We start from the raw sequence: 23,876 nt of genomic DNA, 5'->3' as shown, positions 1-23,876 counted from the left end.
GGAGTGTTGGCAGTATGGGCTCTTCTGATCCCCGAAACATCGGATCAAATTTCTTAACAGGCGTTATTTGGATAAACTAAGCCCAGGTTGGGGATCCGAATTCTGATACAGCTGAATTCTGATCCTCTTCTAATATAATCAGGCATCAGAATGGCTTGTCCCAAAAAAAGAGGAAAATTCTCGACGCGGATGAGTGAGGGCGCAACGCACACGAACCCTCTAGGGGGGTCCGGGGGCATGCCCCCCCGGAAAATTTTGAAAAATAGACTCAAAATGGTGCATTCTGGTGGTCTCAAAGCTCCATAATCACATCTTTTATCAATGCAAGAATACACACAAAAAAAATCTGAATTTTTGCAAAGAATGATGCATTTTGATAACATAATAACACGCATTCATCATCATGGGTAATTCTTCATGCATGAATAAATCTTGAAATCAAGATAATTATATCTTAAACTTCTACAATGGCCAGAATCCCCCTTTCACACCTAAATTAAATGACAAAACGACAAAAGACAAGCAGATCCTTGTCTTTCAGAACTGTGGTGTGGAACTCCGAACAGATCTGCTCAAAGTTCAGTGATGAGGAGCTCACTTCATGAGCTCCACTTAACTATTTGTTATAATTTTGATTATTTAATTCTTTATTGATTTCATAAAATATTCAAATTTTTTGAGATTTTTTATTTGGGGTTTTCATAAGCTGTGGGCCATAATCATTAAAATTATAACAAATAATGGCTTGAAATATCTCACTTTGCATGTAGTGGGAAATAATATATTTGTTTCACCTTTAGTTGAATTTACAGAAACTAATTAAGTTTAGCAATATATTCTAATTTTCTGACCTTCACCTGTATATTATGACCAATAAATAAGAGCATAATATATGTCCCGTATCATACCATATCAGGCTCAGGGGATGTTTCAGGTATGAGGAACTGTGCAACAGATGCCTGGCTCCTCTGTGACTTTATATTACGTTTATGGAGGTTCCTGCAGCATGCTGTCTGACACACCTCAGAGAGACCTCTGTTTCCTCTTTTAGGACGAGGTGGGGTGTCTGGAGACATCTTGACTTTTTTTTTTTGTTTAAAGTCGCGTGTGTCGATGCAGTTAGCAGCAGTGAGAGGTAAAGGCTGATTTATGGTTCCGCGTCAGACCAACGCAGAACCTACGCCGTACCTTGCGGGTCGCCGCGTACCCTACGGCGTAGGCTCTGCGTCGATTTAACGCGGAACCATAACTGAGGCTTAACGAGGCAACGGAGCGCAAAGGGGTTCTGTATTGGTTCAATACGGAACGCAACTTTTAATTCCCAATTACGTAACAATTCCGTATTTCAAGGGGCGGGTGGCAAACCCATACTCATCTCTGCACAGCCTACCTGCAACACAGCAGTGCTGCTGCTTTTTTGTCCCGCTGCAAAAATGTATTTTAAACGGAGCTGTCGGCTCCTCTTCATTTCTGCTGCTGCCGCGTCCTGGCTGTCTGTCTGTGAAGGCTGATTTATGGTTCTGCGTTAAACCGACGCAGAACCTACGGCGTAACCTTTTTTACTTTTTTATTTTTTTTTCTCCCCCCCCGTTCCGTGGAAACCGCAGAAATTTTTTGCTGAGACCAAAATCCGCGGAATTCCGCGGATCCGCGGAAGAATCTGATGCCTGATAATACATATTTGGTCCTTTTATCCTTCGCCATTTGTTTACTTTCATCACTTCCGTTTCTCTTCTCGTGCACTGATTCGCTACCTGAACAGCCAATCACAGAGTGAGCTGTTTAAACGACGGCCGACGCCGATTCAACATGTCGAATCGGCTGAAAAGGTCCCGACGGGCGACCGACCTGTGGCGATGTGCGGGACACACCGGGGAAACTAGCCCGACAGACGCGCACCGACGCTCACCGACGGCCGATTTTCGGCTTGGTGTGTCAGGGCCTTTAGGTTACAACAGCAAGAGAAGAGAATCATCTTCATGCCATCACTTATAAACAGTACACCAACTTAAAGCGGCACTATGTAACTTTTCCACCTTAATATCATATTTCCAGAGTCATTGTGATGGTACATCAACTTCCAACAGGTTTAATGAACCTCTGTTATGGTCTGAGGGGTCTGTATCACCTTCACTGGCACTATGTAACTTTGAGGAGCATGGTAGGAACCCTGCCACACTAAAAAACTACACATTTTTACGGCTTTGACTGCTTTACGGCATACGTCACTTCCCCCTCCTTCCCGATTCGTAGTTGAGACGAAAATGGGCGGGGCTTGGAGCGCAGAGCAGGAGGTAGCCCGTTGCTGTGTTGTAGCTGCAGCAGCTCCACATAACAGACGTGGAGAAAAGATCGCTAATGACTTAACTTTTCACCACTTTCCTGCTTGGAGGCAGAACCACGGAGGCCAAGTATCTGATATAACAGAGTAAAAGAGTGAAAGAGTCGTCGGCTCGGTTGGATCGCGGCTGTAACGACCAAACATAACGTTCCTCAGTAAACAAACAAACACGCACACAGACGGGCGTCGGATCAAAACACGGGTTTATTAAACCACAAACAAACACTCACAGACCGGGGTCGGATCATTCAAACGGGTTTTATTCCCCACTACTCCAGCTAAACGCAGTTGCTGGCCAGCTCTCTGCGGTGCGATTAATTTTGTTGAGGAAAAAATATTAACTATTTGATTTGTAGCTGCAGAGGAAAAAAAATCTCACGAGGAAAACAAAAATATTGCTCACGCCTCGGAGCCTCTTCAGCATAATATAGCAGTCAAAAAAAAGAAAAGAAAAGTAAGAGTAATACAAAACTATTTATTTTTTAGCACTTCTGACTGGTAAGTCTAGTATGTTGTACTATTATACTAATTTATTGAAACACATGGCGAGTCAAACATTTACCAAAGCAGCTGCCAAACACTCCTAAACAAGGTAGTAAGACGTGGGTTGTGCAGAACTGCGGCAGGAAATCCTTTCTGAAGAGTGGAGCTCCGACGAGGAGCTCCATTCTTTAGCAGGGATTTCATATGGATCCAGACCGTTAATAATCATTATTTTCTCCATATACCGCTCCCTGGCTTCCTTGTTTAAGGTATCCCGGTAAATTCCAGTTCCTTTCCAGCAGTTTAACATCTTTTTTTTTTGCGTTCCGTCTGTTCACTTGGTGAAACAGAAAAGCGTCCTGTCTTCTCTCAAAACAAATGCACGCGACGGGACAGGAGTTTTCCGGCAGTAAGTGCTGGTGCTCATGGGAAACGTAGTGTTCTTTTTGGTAAAGCACTACCGCTTTTGTCCAAAAGATGCCGACAAACTCAGAAAAGCTGAAAGTTACGTTGTGCTGCTTTAATCAATGCATAGCTTTTTTGTAGAAATGTGCTACATATTGGATCTGTGAAATGTGTATTATGGTGTGTGTGGCTAGACACCTTAATTGTTTTCTGGAAATCTGGATCGATAAAGGTAAGTACCTCTACTGTACTATTTTTAAGCAATGCATAGTTGTTCAAAAGAATACTGGGCATACATACCATCAGGTCCCGGTGGTGGCACAGCACTTGTTTGCACGGACTCTTCTGCACTGCACTGGGACATGTCTACAAAGATTTAACGGAAAAGAATGAAATAATCACAGCCAGAACAATACCCATTGCTTGTAATTTTAGTCATAATTTACGACTAGTACTTAAGTAAGAGTTGTGATAGGCGCATCACTTGCAAACAGTGCAGCCAAATGCATTCCAGTATTTTGCACATTGGACAAAAGGAAAGAGCCAACCGGAAGGATACAGAGCAGCTAGAGAAGTCCTTTGAAAGCTGCACAACTTCTTCAACTTGTGGCCATACAGGGGTTGGCCACCGTAAGGGTATTCTTCCCATCTTGCCTGTTAAAGGAGCTTGAGGCTGGATTGTGGCAGGATTTATGAAAAAAATCTGTATACATTTTAAGTTTTCTAGTAATAATGTCAGATGAAGCGTTCCAAACCCAAAAGAATGAGCCCTCTAGTGTATCTCTCCTTTGCCTTGAACAGGCTGTGTGCTGCAAAATGTGCTGCAATTCGGTCCCGAATTTCCCGCGCTGGGCTGCGGATGTGACGTCACATGACGCTGCATGCACGTTCTCCCCGTTCTCCCATGCCGGCTTCACTGTTGGCTGCAGTACCCCCCAACGGCCGTCGTGGTGAAGGGTGGCGCTAGAGAGTCTCATTTCTTAAAAGGAGCCTCATGCTCCTTTAAAGAAAATTAGCCGTTGGCTATAATCTTGCATATTTACATGTATATGTTCATTAATATGTATTGTCCCTGTTATAAATAAAATAAACTCAAACTCAAAGTGAAGAGTTCAAAGGGAACTAAGGTTGTTGAAACATATGCATTTCTGGACCCAGGGAGCACAAGTACTTTCTGCTCTGAAAAACTCCTTCATAGGTTGAACACAAGGATGAAAGGCCAAGATTCATCTCCGCACCATGAGTCATAATAAGACAGTGACAAGTTCCATTATTAATGGCCTGGAGATTTCAGAATTATCTGGCAAACATTTCTTCCTAATGTCTTCTTCCTAAAACATTGGCTTCCTAATGTGTTTACCCAGAAAGACATGCCTGTCTCTACCGACAACATCATCAGTGATGAGCAGCTGGCTAAATGCCCTTATCTGAAAGATCTTAAAATTCCTCAGATAAATTTGCTGATGTTGACTTGTTAGTTGGTACCAATGCATCCAAGCTGATGGAACCCTGGGAGGTGATCAACAGTCAGGGTGAAGGACCCTATGTGATCAGAACCTTACTGGGGTGGGTAATAAACGGTTCAACGCAGGTATATGGCAACAGTGAGAGTGGCTACCCTTTAGTTCATGCCAACAGAATTGCAGTTGACAGAATTGAGGAACTGTTAAACAGCCAATACAACTATGACTTCTTTGAAAAGTCCTCCACAGAACAAGAGGAAATGTCAAGAGAGAAAAAGAGGTTTGTAGAAATAATGGAAAGTTCTGCTCAGCTCGAGAAAGGACACTACAAATTCCATCTGTCTTTCAAAAGTGAAGACGTCTCAATGCCAAACAACCTTTCCGTTGCTCTGCAACGTGTTTGTGGTCTAAAAGGGAAACTTAAAAAAGATGCAAGCTTTCATGAGGAGTACACCAACGTTATGGCTGAAGTAATTAAAAATGGCTATGCTGAGCAAGTGCCGCAGCACCAGTTGGAGGGGACAAAGGGTAAAGTGTGGTATATACCGCATCATGGAGTATACCATCCACGGAAGCATAAAAAAATAAATAAAAGGTCTGGTACGTGTTGTTCGTCTCCAAACCGAGACAAATGTGATTGAAAGACCTGTAACAAAAATATGTCTGTTATGTGATAGTAAGTTATGTGAAACATGGATTAGGCTCTTATGCATATTGATGTACTGTATTTTGAGGTTGGTTTGCATCATTGTGGCTCCTTGAATGTAAATGTGTTAATTGCTTCGTCTTCTGCAAGACGCAATTAGGGGCTGGCATGTAGGAGCCATATTTTATTTTTATTGTTTGGTAAGTTCTTCTTCCAAACAGCCAGGGGGCTGTATTTATCCATTTATGAGACCTTAGGCTGACACTGACAGCGGAGTCATCCCAGGTTATTTAAGTTGATTACAATTTGACACAGGTGATCCTGAGGAAAGGGGAAGCAAACAGTTTTCGACTGTGCTCTGTGTTAAGTTACGGTTTTTCTACTTTATTTTCACATATTGTTACTTTTATAAAGACTGTTAATAAAAGTGGTGATCATCATACCATAAAAGGATCCCGTTGATCTTATTTAGCGCAGTACATGTCAAAACAAACAATCAGCAGCCAGTAGCGCAGAAATATTAGATTTAGTCGCTGTCCCCGATCAGTCCTGACTTCATGTTTTCATTCAATTGACTCAAAATCAGTGTTGGATCATAGTACCACTCTGGCTGCATGAGATACGCCTCTTGATTTTATATTTAAAATCGTTTCATAATTTTTTATACATTTTGATATTTAATATATATAGCTTGTTAGCTCCTAATCAACTTTAAACACAGTATCTATGCTTATATCTCACATTTCATTTTGAAAACATGAAGTCAGGAAAACACAAGTCAGGACAGCTTCAGCCCTTTTCTGTGTGCCTGTGTTTACTGTAAAGTCTGTAATACGTGTGCATTTGAAATGTTGGAGCAGCTCACTCAGAGCCGCGGAGACGCTCGCTCAGAGCCGCCCTGGACCCTGAGGGAATGAGAGGTTTACCCAGACCGTCTGTCGAATATCCCACTGAAAACTAACTTCACTGCGGTCCCCATCAGTTTCTGTAAGTAAAATCTAATGACTGAAAGAAACACTATCTTTTTTGCAACATGATGTGTTTTTATACTAAAGTGGGTGTTGAGAATGTTTCCACCCCTCAAGACCTGATTTAACAAATGCATATCTGCGAGAAACAGGAACTGGATATCTGACATCTTTGAAGCAGGGCGCAGACCTCATGGAACCAGAAGTCCAAGCTGAAGTTAATGACCTTTTTTTGTCCTTGTTATTGTATCTTGATGCAGTGATTTGATCAGACGAGTTACAACCGGAGAAGAGCAGGAGAAGACTCTCAGTTTCAGGGCGTTTTTACTCTGACTTCTAAAATCATGGACGGTGGGTTTTTGATTCTTTTGATTCTATGTATATAGACAAGTAAAAACATATATTTTGCTATTGCTGTACTTCCAGTATTAATTGTTATTTAAATAAATATATTCTATATTATCATTATAATATCACCCATCCTTTTGTGCATATCAGATGAAGGTTAGTGGTTTAGAAATCCCTCCAATTATTTGTTTTACTAATTTCATATCAATATCATTACAGTCAGTTTACATTTTATTACTAAATGTATTAGTTATTTCAATAATTTTGCTCTCCTCCACTGCTGTAAGAAACATTGAGCATGGATTCCTTTTAATTCTACTATCATTCTCTTCTTCTGTTGACACAGGGATATTTGCCGCCAAGTTAGGTCCCACATTTACAAAGAAGTTGTTAAAACTATTTACGACATCCTCCATATTATAATTTTTAATATCCTTATAATTAAAATATTGAGGATAATTTGCATGTCCTGAGTCATTCCTAATAATACTATTTAATATATTCCATGTTATCTAATAGTTTACTATAATAATCTTTTTTGCATTTCCTCATTATATTTGTTAGCTTGTTTTTTTATTCTTTATATTTGATTCCTGCTTCTTTAGTTTTCCATTTAATGAACTCTCTATACAAGGTATTTTTATTTTTGCGTGCGTTATGTAGACCTTTAGTGATCCACGGTTTATCTCTGTAATTATGTCTTATGGTATATCGTTTTAGTGGACAGTTCTTGTCGTATAATATTTTAAATATTCTTAAAAATGTATCATAAGCAGAATCCATAACGTTTTCTATATATAAAGACCCCCAGTCCTGAGTTAGTAGATCTAACTTAAGCGCATAAAGGGTTAAAATGACTCAACATCTCTGTCATCAATGAAATCAAAAAGTAATTATATATCGAGATAAAAGAGATAAAAGCTATTGAATGAAATGGCTAAACAAGCACAAAATAACTTGTTTGTAATACAGAGAAACGTATTTAACACAAAGATGTCGATGATTCATGTTTAATGTTTGTCTTTCATTTATTTTTATAAAATGTTCATATTGAATGTCACCTTTATTTATTTCTCTGTAAACTATGTGAAACATGTAGGGAACCGTGCTCTGATATGTTGGAGTAATTATTCCACTGAGTGATATTAGGGGATGATATTTTCATACTGTAATGGGGGAAAACAGATGTAAATACATGACTGATTTACAAACATGATTCTCTTCTAGGATCTGCTACTAAGAAGATTGTCCTGCTTGGAAAAACTGGATCTGGGAAAAGCGGCTTGGCCAACACAATATTTGAAGAAACGCTCTTTAAAGTAAATCATAGTCTTAACTCAGAAACTAAGAAATGTGAAACCAAAACCAAACTTGTTCATGGTCATGACATCTCTTTGATTGACACTCCTGGTTTCTTTGACACAGACATGTCTGAGGATGATCTGAAGTCTGCGATAGTTAAGTGTATCGTAGAGTGCGCTTCTGGGGTTCATGCTTTTCTCATTGTGCTTAAATGGGAAAGATACACAGAGCAGGAGCAGGCTGTTATTAATAAAATACACAGTTACTTCTCTGATGAAGCACTGAAATATGCTGTAGTGGTCTTCACTCATGGTGACCAGCTCCCTGAAGAGAAGAAAATAGAGGATTTTATCAGTCAGAATAAGAGTGTAAGTGATCTGGTGGAGAAATGTGGCGGCCGCTGCCACATCATCGATAATAAGTACTGGAACAAAGAATCAGCAGATGAATACAGGACCAACCAGTTCCAGGTGAAAGCGATTCTTCGCACCATAAACAGCATGGTGATTGGAAATGGTGGAAAAGGTTACACCAATGAGATGCTGAAGGAAGTGGAGAGAAGAATACAACAAGTAGAAAATACCATACGACAGTCATCACCATCTTTGCCAGAGGAAGAGATCAAATATAAGGCAAAGAATATGTTTTCTGATTGGTTTCTGATGATTAGAGAGTTTGCCAGGGATATGTTGCTGAAAGCTTGGCTTGGTGTCACAGCAGCAGTTGATGCAATTTTAGAGCAACTCACTAAACTAACAGATGCAGGAGTTTGTGCACCTTGTTTCGGATTAGGAGCAATAGCTGCAGACTAGCAAGGATATATCCAGGGCTGAAAAAGTAGACTCGGTCGAAGTGGTCTAATGAACACGGCTATACTTGTTACACAGCCCTGAGTAAAAAAAAAAACCACAAGCATGGTGGTCTGCTTTGATTTTAGACCCTCCTCCTACTGGCACCTGCAAGAAGATTGACATTTAGAACAACCAGCAAAAGCTAAATAACTTACAGGAAGGGAAATTTAAGTTTAGACAGATTTAGATATTGGTCAGGAAAATAACTACTTTATGCCCCTTTTTTCTTCTTATTTCTTTGATCCCTCAAAAGAATCTCAGTCACTCTATGAAAACTATGGAGTTTTCCAAAAACTTTATTCAATCTCTTTTTTGCAATTTTGTTGTAACATTTTATTTTGACATATTTATTGGTAATCTTTCAGTTATCATGTATGACATTATATTAATTGGGGTCAAGTTAAGTTGATAGAAATCCTAAGAACAATATTTCTGTAACACCTAAGTCTTTGTATAAATTTGTGGATTATTTTATTCTCATAATTTACTCTTTTTCTCCATACATTTATTCAGGTGTAGGTTTACTGTCATTTCTTTAATCCACAAAGGTCACTACACCAAAACATAAATGGTCAAATGTTTTCAATGAACAAATACAGAACATCTCGTAGGCTCTTATTTTTTTTTGACTCTACAAACTCACATTAACTGACCAGAAAAACAGTGGAGCAAAAGGAGCAAATACAACAGTTTTAACCTTGGAGAAGTAAGAGAAAAATTATATTTCCAAACTGTCAGGAATCCATCATTCTGTGGTGACTAAGAATATTTAAATGCGGATAATATTGAAGACAGTTGCCAGTCTTCCTGGCAAGAGAGTGGACATCACACTAAATTCACTTCAGATTGTGCAAAGTTCAGAGACACACTTTGGTGAAAACACCACATGTACAGTACATGACTACGTCATACCAGATATCAAACACAAGTGATTTATTTCCCTGGATGTAAAGAAATAAGGAAACACTTTGAATACTTTAATTACATTGGGATAGTAGTTTTGTACATTAACTTAGGTAGATAGTATTACAATATATATGTAGTATGTATTATAAAATCCTAATTTCCAATATGTTCTTTTGCTTAAATAAATCATCTGAGTACTCCCTCAATCAATGTCAATGTCATCAATCAATGTCAATGTGTTTGGTTGCTAAGTGCTGCGCAGATACGTATATGTCATAAGTATAATATTAAAGGAGCTTGAGGCTCCTTTTAAGAAATGAGACTCTCTAGCGCCACCCTTCACCACGACGGCCGTTGGGGGTACTGCAGCCAACAGTGAAGCCGGCACGGGAGAACGGGGAGAACGTGCATGCAGCGTCATGTGACGTCACATCCGCAGCCCAGCGCGGGAAATTCGGGACCGGATTGCAGCACATTTTGCAGCACACAGCCTGTTCAAGGCAACGGAGAGATACCCTAGAGGGCTCATTCTTTTTGGTTTGGAACGCTTCATCTGACATTATTACTAGAAAACTTAAAATGTATACAGATTTTTTTCATAAATCCTGCCACAATCCGGCCTCAAGCTCCTTTAAGTATAATAATATTATTATATAGTATTAATATTATAATATTCATATATAATAATATTATATAATGTCATCTTGTTTGGGCCAGGATAAAGGGGAAAAAGCAGAGCGGTGCGGCTACTGCTGCTGTGACTGGAGTTGTTACCATGGTAACAACTCCCCCTCCCAACGGCAGGAAGTGCCGTGTGGCTCTGAGTAGTACGTCCCAATTAATGCATACTATTGATATTTACTCAAAAGTTTGCCGAACTAAAGTATACTTTTTGAGAATATATTGTTTAGTATGGCATTTCGGACCGTATGTAAATAAAATACACATTCTCTTGCTCTTGCATACTCTTGCTAGAAACATTATTAAAATGCATTTAATGCCGAAACTATCTTAAAATATTGCATTTTCCAAGAAAAATAAAATGTATGTCAACTTCTTACACCATGTTACGTTACTATAAGCTTAACTATCTTAAAATAACAAGATAGAGTAAATAAAATACACATTTCTCGCTAGAAACATTATTACATTATTAAAATGCATATTACATTATTAAAATGCATTTTCTGCCTAAATTATCTTAAAATATTGCATTTTCCAACAAAAATAAAATGTATGGCAACTTCTGACCTGTTACGTTAACTATAAGCTTAACTATCTTAAATATTAACCGTTTACTTCCACGTCCATAGCAACAGTAACCAATGACCAGACATCCGGGTCCCTACATACTAACAACCGATCGGGGCACTCGTCACGTGTTCAGGGTCCCCGCTCGTCACTATGACGTAGAGGGGACGCCCAGAGGGAATTCCCCGTGTCAAACGTTCCCCATATAAATAATATTAATGTAATAATCTTAGCTGCTCCCGGTTGTCAGGCCAGGGCCGTTGTGGGGCAGCTCCGCCGACAACCGGTGTGTGAATGTGTGCGTGTGTGGGTGAATGTCTACAGTGTAAAGCGCTCTGGGGCTGTAGGAGTACAGCTGGAAAGCGCTATATAAGTGTAAGCCATTTACCATAATAATGTAATAACACGTGTATATATCACGACAACGGATCCCAATTGACTACGCATAGGTACAATATCTGTGGTGCTCACACAGAATTTACCACTTTCCGTGCTGGTGCCACGGAAAATAGTGGTGAGAGGTCGTGGGCATTTCACGGATTTTTGTGAGATCAGGTTGGTACAGGGGCGTCACTAGACTTAAGACTGTACTGGGGCACAGCTGGGGCACAGAGAATTCATGCGAGTGCGCGGAGCGCACGAGCAAAAATTTTTTTAGCACTTATTTATAATAAAAAAGCTGAAATGGTGCTTTAAATCAGTGTTTCCCAACCCTGGTCCTCGAGGCAACCCTGTCCTGCATGTTTTAGATGTTTCCCTGCTTCAGCACACCGTGATACAAGTAACTGTATCATCAACAGAAGTGTCAAGACCTTGATGACGAGCTAATTAGGACCATTAATTAGAATCAGGTGTGATGATGCAGGAAACATGTAGAACATGCAGGACAGGGTTGGAGACCCTGCTGAATACAATCATGTATTGTCCTAGTGGCGTTTCAACTTTATTCAGAGGCTGTAAATCTCCAACATTGTAGTGCATTATCAATTTGTCTACCTGTTACTGGGAAATCAGACCTCTTGGTCTTTCTGGGAACTTTTTTGATTGTCAAGGACTAGCAGATATTTTCTCCACTGGACTGATGCTTTAATTCCACATGACGTTTCAAATGTGAAGTTGACGAGGCAGACGTTCAGACTTGTTTTCTCAGACATAATCTTCACAGAAAGGTTAGTTTCCTACCGTCAGACTCTTTGGGAGACGATGTGTAAAATTCCCGCAGATTATCAGTACTCGAGTTGTAAAAAAAAATCAGGGGGGATGGTGGATTTTATCATATGGGGACAGATAATTTTTGCTCATTACAAATAATATAATATATTACAAATAATAGCACTGACCAAAACACCTGCAGGAATGACATAGCAGCAGTTAAATGCAGCCTTCTGTAAGCTTTAAATATCCACTGGGCTTACATCAAATACATCAAAACACAACAATAAAAAACACTTTTCTGAACTTATCAATATGACTCTGTCCTTCACAGGATAAGTAATAATGGAGCACTGCAAAAACTCAAAATAAGAATATGATTTGTTCTATTTCTAGTTAAAATTTCTCATTTCAGTAAAAAATCTTATTACACTTAAAACAGGACTCATCACTGGAAAAAAACAACAATTTTCACCTGTTTCAAGTAGATTTTCATTTGAAATAAGTAGAAAAATCTGCCAGGGGAACAATATTTTTTTTGCTTGTAATAAGAAGATAAATCTTGTCCCACTGGCAGATTTTTCTACTTATTTCAAGTGAAAATTTACTTGAAACAGGTGAAAATTGTCAAATAAGTTATTTTTATGGTGTTATTTTTCTGGTGATGACTCTGAATGTTGAAATAGCAGTAAAACCACATTCATTGATGAAATGACATAAGGGATGGAAAGGGGGGATGGCAGTTTTACAGGGGGGATGATTTTTACTGTTTTTATTTCAGGGGGGATGCCATCCCCCCTCATCCCCCTTCAACTCGAGTACTGCAGATAATGACAAGCAGATCATCATCTGACGGCTCGCTGACGCTGCGTCTGCAACGTCTCTCTCTTCACTGGTCAAGGCTGATTTATGGTTCCGCGTTAAATCGACGGCGCGGACTACAGCGTAAGGTACGCGGCGACGCGAACCATACGGTCCGCACGCCGCGTATCCTACGCCGTAGGCTCCGCGTTGGTCTAACGCGGAACCATAAATCAGCCTTCATTCGTAAAGACTGCACCGGGCTCGTCGAGCATTTTAAATATGCGCGCCGCCCGCTGGTGAAATGAGAAGGATTATTCGTTCATTTGAATGCGTTCATGCACAACACTGGTGTATTCTATGTGGAGTTAAAACTCCGAAATTCATTTTTTACTGGTGAAATTTTTACTGGGGCACTGCAGATCAATACTGGGGCACGTGCCCCAGTAAAATCTGTCTGGCGACGCCGATGCTTCTGACACCATGTTACGTTACTATAGGCTTGCCACCCGTCCCTTGAAATACGGAATTGTTACGTAATTGGGAATTAAAAGTTGCGTTCCGTATTGGTTCAATACGGAACGCAGTTTATTCCGTATTTCACAATTATCCCATGCACGTCTGTCACTCACACACTCGCACACACAGGAACAAAGAACTAACAATAATGAACAAAATAAAGGACAGGATATATTAAAGACAGCAACATGTGTTGGTGCGCTCTCTACCTGCCCTGCAGACGGCCCGCCCCTTTGCGCTCCGTTGCCTAGTTAAGCCTAAATTATGGTTCTGCGTTAAATCGACGCAGAGCCTACGCCGTAGGGCAGTCTTTCTTAACCATAGGGCCGCAGCCCAAACGTGGGCTGCGAGCGCCCCCTAGAGGGCCGCAAGAAAATTCAGTTTTTTACGTGTGGGCCGCAAGGGCCGCGGGACTGCATATCAACTCCCGACCATGTGGTGGCGCTAATGCATTAGTCAGTTGTTACTGACTGCCAGCCGGTGGAGGAGGGGGCCAAGAGGAAGGAGCTCCATAAAAGAGGAGAATAAGACACTCAGCTAGCTGCACGTGTAATAGTAAGGTGTGTATTTATGGAGAAGATCCTTTATTTTGCACAAAGTAGGTTTAAATCCTCCAGGATAAGGGATCGATTACTTGGTCTGCGCTCAGAGTCGGCTTGGATCCGCCAGTATCAAGGATTGATTACTTGGTGTGCGCCCACCAACGGGGGAGAGCGAGCGCGGCGTGATCATTTATCATTTATTTTCCAGGTATGTGTTAAGTTTAACCCTAGAACGGTACTCAATAATTTCTTAATATGTTTTAGCTTTGAGGAGAATATTTTTGTGATGTTTTATTAAGTTAAAAAGTATGTTTTTCTTTGTGTTCAAGAGTAAGCATGTGCGTGTGCCACCATCTTGTGGAATTACTCAATACTGACATGCGTTGTGCATGAGTGAACGTATTTTATTATATTTCGTTAAGGCAAAGACCATATTTGTTCATGTTAATTATTTAGTTAGTATGTATGTAGCAGTTTTTGTATTAAAAAGGTAAATTTCCCTGGACCCTTGTTCTTTCTTTTACAGGAATGTGATATTCTCCTCTCATTGCTTTAACAATGACATCATATGTCTCATCATCCATCACTCGATTTCCATGGCCTTGAACGTTACTAACCCAAAGGGCCAGTATGAACAGGACCAAAATTGTTATGCCCAGTCTCATTGTTCCTTTTCTGTGAATGAAACAAAATTCATTGATTCCTTTTTTTAAATTTTCAGGATCACTAAATTATTAATGTAAATGTTGATTTATTTTCAACAAATAGGATATCTGCTTATATTTTAGCATGTTATGCACCTATACAGTATGATACAGGTCCTTGATGAACCTCTACCTGTTGCTGGTTGATAGAGCCATATGACCTATTAAAAACGTGGAGCAGAGGAAACTTGCTTGATGATAAGGTGTTTGCTCAGTAGAAAACACTATAAAGAATTAAATCAACATTAATTTTTTGTGTGGTTTACTGGGGACTGTGGTAGATTAGCTACTTTTCTTTTTTTCTCCACAGGGCTTGTACATGAGAATTCAGCTGCCAGCTAAAACATAAGGTGGATGGCTTGGTTTAACGAAGATATTAATTGAACTTTGGAATTCACAAATAGCACTGTTTACCTGCAAACAATCAGACAGTGGAAGTTAGCATGGCATTCGCAAAGGGCCACAAATAACTAACATGGGTCCCACCTAATGACTCAACTTTATAAATCTTAGATAATAAAATGTGAGAATGCAATTACTATTAAATAATACTTGGTTTCACTAATTTATTTTACTAATGCACTGAAACCCATGCTGTTTGCATTATTACATTATGAGCTGTTATTACATTATGAGCGGTGCCAGTAAAGCTCATAATGTAATAAGTTATTACGTTATTACATTATGCGCAAAGCCGTTATTACGTTATGCGCTCATGATTTTATTACATTATGAGCCGATTATTACATCATGAACTTTTATTACATTTAAGTTATTACATTATGAGCTGTTATTACATTATGAGCCGTTATTACATTATGAGTTGCTACAACCCCTGCCGTAGGGTACGCAACGTACGGCGTAGGCTCTGCGTTGGTCTAACGCGAAACCATAAATCAGCCTTTACCTCTCACTGCTGCTCACTGCACCGACACGTGCGGCTTTAAATTTAAAAAAAAGTCAAGTCAAGATGTCTACAGAGGCTCCAGACACCCCACCTCGTCCTAAAAGAGGAAACAGACACCCCACCTCGTCCTAAAAGAGGAAACAGACACCAAACCTCGTCCTAAAAGAGGAAACAGACACCAAACCTCGTCCTAAAAGAGGAAACAGACACCAAACCTCGTCCTAAAAGAGGAAACAGACACCAGACCTCGTCCTAAAAGAGGAAACAGGGGTCTCCCGGAGGTGTCAGACAGCATGCTGCAGGGAACCTACACAATAACCTCCCAGAGGAGCCAGGCATATGTTGCACAGTTCCTCATACCTGAAACATCCCATGAGCTTGATATGGTATGATATGGGACATATATTATGCTCTTATTTATTGGTCATAATATACAGGTGAAGGTCGGAAAATTAGAATATATTGCTAAACTTAATTCGTTTCAGTAAATTCAACTAAAGGTGAAACAAATGTATTATTTCCAACTACATGCAAAGTGAGATATTTCAAGCCTTTATATATTATAATATATATAATATTATAATTTTGATGATTATGGCCCACAGCTGATGAAAACCCCAAATAAAAAATCTCAAAAAATTTGAATATTTAATGAAATCAATAAAGAATTAAATAATCAAAATTATAACAAATAGTTCAGTGGAGCCCACGAAGTGAGCTCCTCATCACTGAACTTTGAGCAGACCAGGGGCCTTATGTACTAAGAGTGCGGCGCACAAAAAACGTGCGTACGCCACTTTCAACGCTCACGGTCGGATGTACAAAGAATGACGTAAACGTAGAAAGCTGCGGTCCTTCACTCACACATTAGGGCTGGTTCACGCACTTTTCTGAGGTTTTGGACGTTGGCGACACTCACTGGTGATGCAGTGAAGTGCAGAATATGAAGAAACTTAACGTCAACAATAAGTTCACGACCACATGAAGGACACGACAGCCCCACATCACCAGATAAGTTACACAAGAGTGGAGCTGCAACAATCTCACAACCAACCACATGATCTGAACAAACAACTAGAGGGAGGAGCTCAACGATGGAACCTGTAAATCCTGATGGAGCTTTGGCTCCGTTAGAGGAACCTGCTGATGGCAGGATCAGGAGCGAGTCTTCAGGGACCACACTGATCTGCTGGTCCAGGACTAACACTGGACCATCAGCCGGTTCAGATACCAAGAGGATCCTCCTGGAGCTGTCCTGAACTGGACCAGCTGCTCCGGTTCAGACCAATGTTGTTGGCCTGTTCTTCACCAATTTAAGAGAGGTGGTGGTGAGATACGGGTTTCAGCCCCAGTCCATCTGGAATATGGATGAGACTGGAGTGACGACAGTACACCGGCCCAACAAGGTGGTAGCAAGGCGAGGGTTCAAACAGGTTGGATCATTGACCTCGGCAGAGAGAGGGACCCTGGTCACTCTCTCCTGTGCAGTGTCAGCTACCGGCAACACCATCCCTCCCTTTTTCATCTTTCCACGGGTGAATTTCAATGTGAATTTCATGCCCCCACCGGGAGTGCAGGTGGGGCGAATCCGAGTGGATGGATGAAGGAACACCACTTCGTTGACTTCCTCAAACACTTTGTGATGCACACGAAGTGCACCAAGGAGAGGCCATGCCTGCTCCTCCTGGACAATCACAGCTCCCACCTCTCTGTAGAGGGACTGACATACGCCAAGGAGAATGGGATCGTCATGCTGTCCTTCCCACCACATTGCTCCCATCGCCTCCAACCCCTGGATGTGTCCGTCTACGGCCCGCTGAAGGCATACGTCAACACTGCCTCCACTGCCTGGATGCAGTTCAACCCTGGGAAAACGATGGTGATCTATGACATCCCCCAAATTGTGTACACAGCCTTCCCGCTCGCGATGACCCAGAGCAACATACAGGCAGGGTTCAGGAAGAGCGGGATTTTTCCGTTCAACCCAGACGTATTCCCAGAGAGCGCATTTAGGCCAGCCTCAACAACAGACCGCCCATGTCCATTGGATTCCGGCCCAGCTACCGATCAGAATTCACCCCGGCCCAGCAGTCCATGTGCACCTCCTGCCAGCCCAGCTGACCAGCCCAGTGCACCCCAGCCCAGCTGTTCAGGTCATAAGTCTTAATATTATTGCTTACGCTGCACCCCTCCAAAATAAAACCACCACATACACTAAACGATCTGGCGACCTGTCAAGCCAGAGATAATTCATTACCAAAAAAAAGGTTTACATTGTCCAGTGTCCAATATATTCTAAGGAACGTATGGATAATTATTTATAGGTTGCATTTACGCAGCATAAAATTTATTAATTTAGTGATTGCCTTGTCAAATAAAAGGTATAATAAAAAAACAACATGCTTTTTGCGAGCAATAATTTCCGGGTTGTCTCACAAAAACACGGGGTGCTGAAATTCAAAGAAGAAATGTGTGACCCTGGGGACACTAAAAGCCGTTTTATGTTGTTCTATGTTGAAATAATATCATCTAAAGTTATACAGAATATAATATCTTAACAGTTCACACAACTACCTAATATTAAAAGTAATTAAAATAGCATATAAGCCACTTGGTTTCTGTATGGATTACTGTGTAGGAACTCCATTACCCAGCATGCCCTAGGTGCTTAGCACATGCGCAGTAGCTTCAGCAGAGCGCCAGCTGGAAGTGTCAGTTGTTGTTGTTGCCATGGCAGCCACAGGCGTTGATTATAGCGGTCTGGGAATAAACGTCTTGATGAGACCAGCTACACGCCTCGTCTGCTATATACAGTACATATATATTAAGACAGACAACACATGGTGTCAGAATGGGCCGCGCGTAATTATAAGAAGAAGTTTTTACCGCGAGAGAGCCACGGAAGTAAGTAAGTTTAAAAAAAAAAAAAAAAAAAAAGGTGCAGGTCTTGACGTGAGGTAAACAGACACACAAATATTGTGAAATTTCAATATTTCTTGCTATGAATATAATATTATATTATATAAAATCTGCTTTTAATGGCGAAACTATCTTAAAATATTGCAATTTAGACCGAGAATCAAAGAAATGGCAGCAATTTTATTTTTCCTCCACAGCTGAAAACTTGAAAGTCACGTGACAGAAACGAAACCTAAAGGCTGAATTATGCTTCTGCGTCAAAACGACGCCGTGTCTACGGCGTGTGGTTTTTGTACACGCAGAGGACACGCCGTCACATGCGCCGTCAGTGACGTGCACCTCCCGAAAATTGTAACTACGCGTCGAGGAGACGCCGTCCACACGCAGACCGAGAGGGCTGTGATTGGTTCGTTTGAAAGCGAAGCATTTCCGGTTTCCGGTTTGAAGCAGTAGTGAACTTCCAGGGCTTTTTTCTTCGTTTATGTGTGATTTTTTTTGTTTTTGTTTTTTGCACAATAGTTGTCCTTATTTCTTTGATTTACTGTGACCGGAAAAAGTCGGATAAACCATTCAGAAAAAGATCGCTAACTAGTGGCCGCGGGGGGTACTGCACCGTGACCAAATGGAGAGACGGAGAAGTCTGAACAGTTCGTGACGGTGTCACGGGTGCGCCGTGTGCTCTGCGTGTGTGTGACGCAGAACCATACTCAGCCCTTAAGAAACCATTAAAATGAATGGGCCACGGAAAACGTTCTCATCTCACGTTTTAGGAGGGCAAATCGTAAACATTGCTACGTTTTGCAATGTGGACCAACGTAGCCTGTACCACGTTTTTCTGTGAGACTGGGTTGTTATTTCACAGTAAGACAATTATCATTCTAGTTTTCAAAATGAAAATATAGATCTCACAACTAGGGTTGCCACCCGTCCCGTAAAATACGGAATTGTCCTTTATTTGAGAAAAAAATGTTAAATACGCGATTTGTCCCGTATTTTCATTAATTTTTACACCATATTCTAGTTGAATTATTGAAATAAGTTAACTTTTACACCATATTCTAGTTGAATTATTGAAATAAGTTAACTTTTACACCATATTCTAGTTGAATTATTGAAATAAATTCACTTTTACACCATATTCTAGTTGAATTATTGAAATAAATTCACTTTTACACCATATTCTACTTGAATTATTGAAATCAATTCACTTTTACACCATATTCTAGTTGAATTATTGAAATAAATTAACGTTTACACCATATTCTAGTTGAATTATTGAAGTAAATTAACTTTTACACCATATTCTAGTTGAATTATTGAAATAAGTTAACTTTTACACCATATTCTAGTTGAATTATTGAAATAAGTTAACTTTTACACCATATTCTAGTTGAATTATTGAAATAACTTAACTTTTACACCATATTCTAGTTGAATTATTGAAATAAATTAACTTTTACACCATATTCTAGTTGAATTATTGAAATAAATTAACTTTTACACCATATTCTTCACCTGTAGCTATATTATACATCTAGGCTGATGTGGACATACATAGCATAGGAGGCTATTTCAGCTGCTAGTATGGTTGGCTGTCTGTACAGTCATGCAAGTTCAATGCTATTAAAGCATTTTAAACTTTAAATCAAAGCATTTTGTTTTTCATATAAAATAAACACATTTTTATTCAGTTTAGAAGTTTTTTTTTTTGGGCTCCTGCGCTGCTGAAATCAGGGCGTCCCTTATTTCTATTTCTGAAAGGTGGCAACCCTACTCACAACATCTAAGATGATATTAGTTTAAAGTTAGAGACTGGGGGGTTTCCTCCCGCCCTCTTCTGGTCCTCCATGTGGCTGCAGGTGGCCTGGGTCCCGGGTTCTTCCTTGTCGGCTTCTGGTCTCTCGAGTGGCGGGATTGCGCCCTCCTTCCTTCACTGTAGTTACAGTTCAGGCAGAGCATCGCTTTGACTTCACACTAAACACAGGCACACAGAAAAGGACTGAAGTGTGTCCTGACTTCATGTTTTCATTCAATTGACTCAAAATCAGTGTTGGATCATAGTACCACTCTGGCTGCATGAGATACGCCTCTTGATTTTATATTTAAAATCGTTTCATACTTTTTTATACATTTTGATATTTAATATATATATATAGCTTGTTAGCTCCTAATCAACTTTAAACACAGTATCTATGCTTATATCTCACATTTCATTTTGAAAACATGAAGTCAGGAAAACACAAGTCAGGACAGCTTCAGCCCTTTTCTGTGTGCCTGTGTTTACTGTAAAGTCTGTAATACGTGTGCATTTGAAATGTTGGAGCAGCTCACTCAGTGCCGCGGAGACGCTCGCTCTGAGCCGCCCTGGACCCTGAGGGAATGAGAGGTTTACCCAGACCGTCTGTCGAATATCCCACTGAAAACTAACTTCACTGCGGTCCCCAACAGTTTCTGTAAGTAAAATCTAATGACTGAAAGAAACACTATCTTTTTTGCAACATGATGTGTTTTTATACTAAAGTGGGTGTTGAGAATGTTTCCACCTCTCAAGACCTGATTTAACAAATGCATATCTGCGAGAAACAGGAACTGGATATCTGACATCTTTGAAGCAGGGTGCAGACCTCATGGAACCAGAAGTCAGAGCTCAAGTTAATGACCTTTTTTTGTCCTTGTTATTGTATCTTGATGCAGTGATTTGATCAGACGAGTTACAACCGGAGAAGAGCAGGAGAAGACTCAGTTTCAGGGCGTTTTTACTCTGACTTCTAAAATCATGGACGGTGAGTTAAAATGACTCAACATCTCTGTCATCAATGAAATCAAAAAGTACTTATATATCGAGATAAAAGAGATAAAAGCTATTGAATGAAATGGCTAAACAAGCACAAAATAACTTGTTTGTAATACAGAGAAACGTATTTAACACAAAGATGTTGATGATTCATGTTTAATGTTTATCTTTCATTTATTTTTATAAAATGTTCATATTGAATGTCATCTTTATTTATTTCTCTGTAAATTATGTGAAACATGTAGGGAACCGTGCTCTGATATGTTTGAGTAATTATTCCACTGATTGATATTAGGGGATGATATTTTCATACTGTAATGGGGGAAAACAGATGCAAATACATGACTGATTTACAAACATGATTCTCTTCTAGGATCTGCTACTAAGAAGATTGTCCTGCTTGGAAAAACTGGATCTGGGAAAAGCAGCTTGGCCAACACAATATTTGGAGAGACGCTATTTCCAGTAAATAATGGTTTTAACTCAGAAACTAAGAAATGTGAAACCAAAACCAAACTTGTTCATGGTTATAACTTCTCTTTGATTGACACTCCTGGTTTCTTTGACACAGACATGTCTGAGAATGATCTGAAGTCTGAGATAGTTAAGTGTATCGTAGAGTGCGCTCCTGGGGTTCATGCTTTTCCCATTGTGCTTAAATGGGAAAGATACACAGAGCAGGAGCAGCATGTTATTAATAAAATACACAGTTACTTCTCTGCTGAAGCACTGAAATATGCTGTAGTGGTCTTCACTCATGGTGACCAGCTCCCTGAAGGGAAGAAAATAGAGGAGTTTATCAGTCAGAATAAGAGTGTAAGTGATCTGGTGAAGAAATGTGGCGGCCGCTGCCACGTCATCGATAATAAATACTGGAACAAAGAATCAGGAGAAGAATACAGGACAAACCAGTTCCAGGTGAAAGCGATTCTTGACACCATAAACAGGATGCTGACCGAAAATGGTGGCAAAGGTTACACCAATGAGATGCTGAAGGAAGTGGAGAGAAGAATACAACAAGCCAATCGGGAGTCATCAGAATCTTTGTCAAGGGAAGAGATCAGAAATGAGGAAAAAGAAAAAGTTTTTGAAATTCTCAAGTATGCTGCAGCTGTCCCCACAGGAATTTTGCTGGGAGCTCTGCTCGGTGTGCAGGAAATGATTGTTGAAGTTCTCAAAGTACTGAGAGAAAGAAAACCCATAGAAATAGTATCTGGAGTTGCTGCAGCAGGTGCCACTGGTATAAGAGTTGCAGCAGGTGCCACTGGTGTAGGACTTGCAGGAGGTGCCACTGGTGTAGGAGTTGCAGGAGGTGCCACTGGTGTAGGAGTTGCAGGAGGTGCCACTGGTGTAGGAGTTGCAGGAGGTGCCACTGGTGTAGGAGTTGCAGGAGGTGCCACTGGTGTAGGAGTTGCAGGAGGTGCCACTGGTGTAGGAGTTGCAGGAGGTGCCACTGGTATAGGAGTTGCAGCAGGTCCTGCCGCTGGTATAGGAGTTGCAGCGGTTACAGGATTGTTTGCTCTCAAAGGAGCAATAGATGGAGCTAAAGTTGGATATAATGAAGCTGAGAATGCAAAGACAGTGGCAGAGGCAGTAAAGAACACAGTTGACGGATGTGTTAAAAAGTTCTGTGAAAAAACGAATGAATGAACTAAAGCAAAAGGAAAGCAAAGAGGACCAGATGCCTCTGGTAAAAAAAATAGACTGAAGATCTGCTTTCACTTTTGCCAGATGTATGATGTAAGTAAATTGTAAGAGATATTGAATCATTTAAATCCTATAATTGCTTAATTTCTTTAGTGCATATATTCAGGTGTAGGCCTACTCTCTTTTCTTAATCCATAGGGGTCACTAAACCAACACAAACTGTCTGAAAAATGCTGTAATTGAACGGGTGAAACCCAGAGATGTCACAGTTTGTATTTAGATTCCTGTTTTATTTTTAAAACCCATGTCATTGTGTTTTCGTTTTGTCTTGACTTCCCTTGTTTCCATCTGCCCATCTGTAAATCTTTGTTTACAGGTTTGTTATTACATTGTAATTGTCAGCAGTAAATATTGGTTTACAACTGTGGGGTGTTCGGTGTACTTACCTGAGTACGTGGTATGTTCCAGTTGGGTGAGGAAGAGCAGGTAAAATGCTATTCAGTGGTCAATAAGTGAGAGACTAGGTGGCTGCTGGCGGTGAGGCTGCAGGTTTTATTTGTTTGATGTTATGATTCGTTTTTTGCCTTTGTTTCATTAATATTTTTGTTAATAAACATCACTTTTTGAGCACATACTCCAGCCTGCTGACCTGCTTTTTGGCCACAACCCTGTAAAGGTTTCCAGTGCCGACTATCAGCTTTAGCCCTGTGTATGGTACACAGGTATAAAAGGAGGATAGAGATATGAGTAAATGTGGCATCCATAGGTTTATAGTATATTAATCAAACCATATGTATGCGCAAATCAGTGTTTCACAATCTTCATTAAAATAAAATAATAATAAAGAAGAAAAAACAATTCCTTTAGAACTCACCAGGTCGTGGGGTCTGACATAGGGTGAACTCAAGTAGCACAGTGACTTTCAAG

General features: G+C 40.3%; 1 protein-coding gene across 2 annotated transcripts; it reads left to right on the top strand.

The window, feature by feature from the left end:
- The first annotated feature begins 6,131 nt into the window (after positions 1-6,131).
- On the top strand, positions 6,132-23,581 carry LOC133457497 (GTPase IMAP family member 9-like). Of its 2 annotated transcripts, none has more exons than XM_061736846.1 (3): positions 6,132-6,325; positions 21,203-21,291; positions 21,676-23,581. In XM_061736846.1, the coding sequence occupies exons 2-3, from the start codon at positions 21,285-21,287 to the stop codon at positions 22,950-22,952; spliced, it is 1,284 nt and encodes a 427-aa protein (XP_061592830.1). In that variant the 5' UTR covers positions 6,132-6,325; positions 21,203-21,284; the 3' UTR covers positions 22,953-23,581. The 2 variants fall into 2 exon arrangements, with proteins under 2 accessions (XP_061592830.1, XP_061592820.1); XM_061736836.1 differs by lacking the exon at positions 6,132-6,325 and adding an exon at positions 20,850-20,961.
- The last annotated feature ends 295 nt before the right edge of the window (positions 23,582-23,876 follow it).

Source organism: Cololabis saira, chromosome 2 (assembly GCF_033807715.1).
Source record: "Cololabis saira isolate AMF1-May2022 chromosome 2, fColSai1.1, whole genome shotgun sequence".
NCBI lineage: Eukaryota > Metazoa > Chordata > Actinopteri > Beloniformes > Belonidae > Cololabis > Cololabis saira.
The sequence above is the reverse complement of the archived record's forward strand: the minus strand, read 5'-3'. Positions and strand labels throughout refer to the sequence as shown.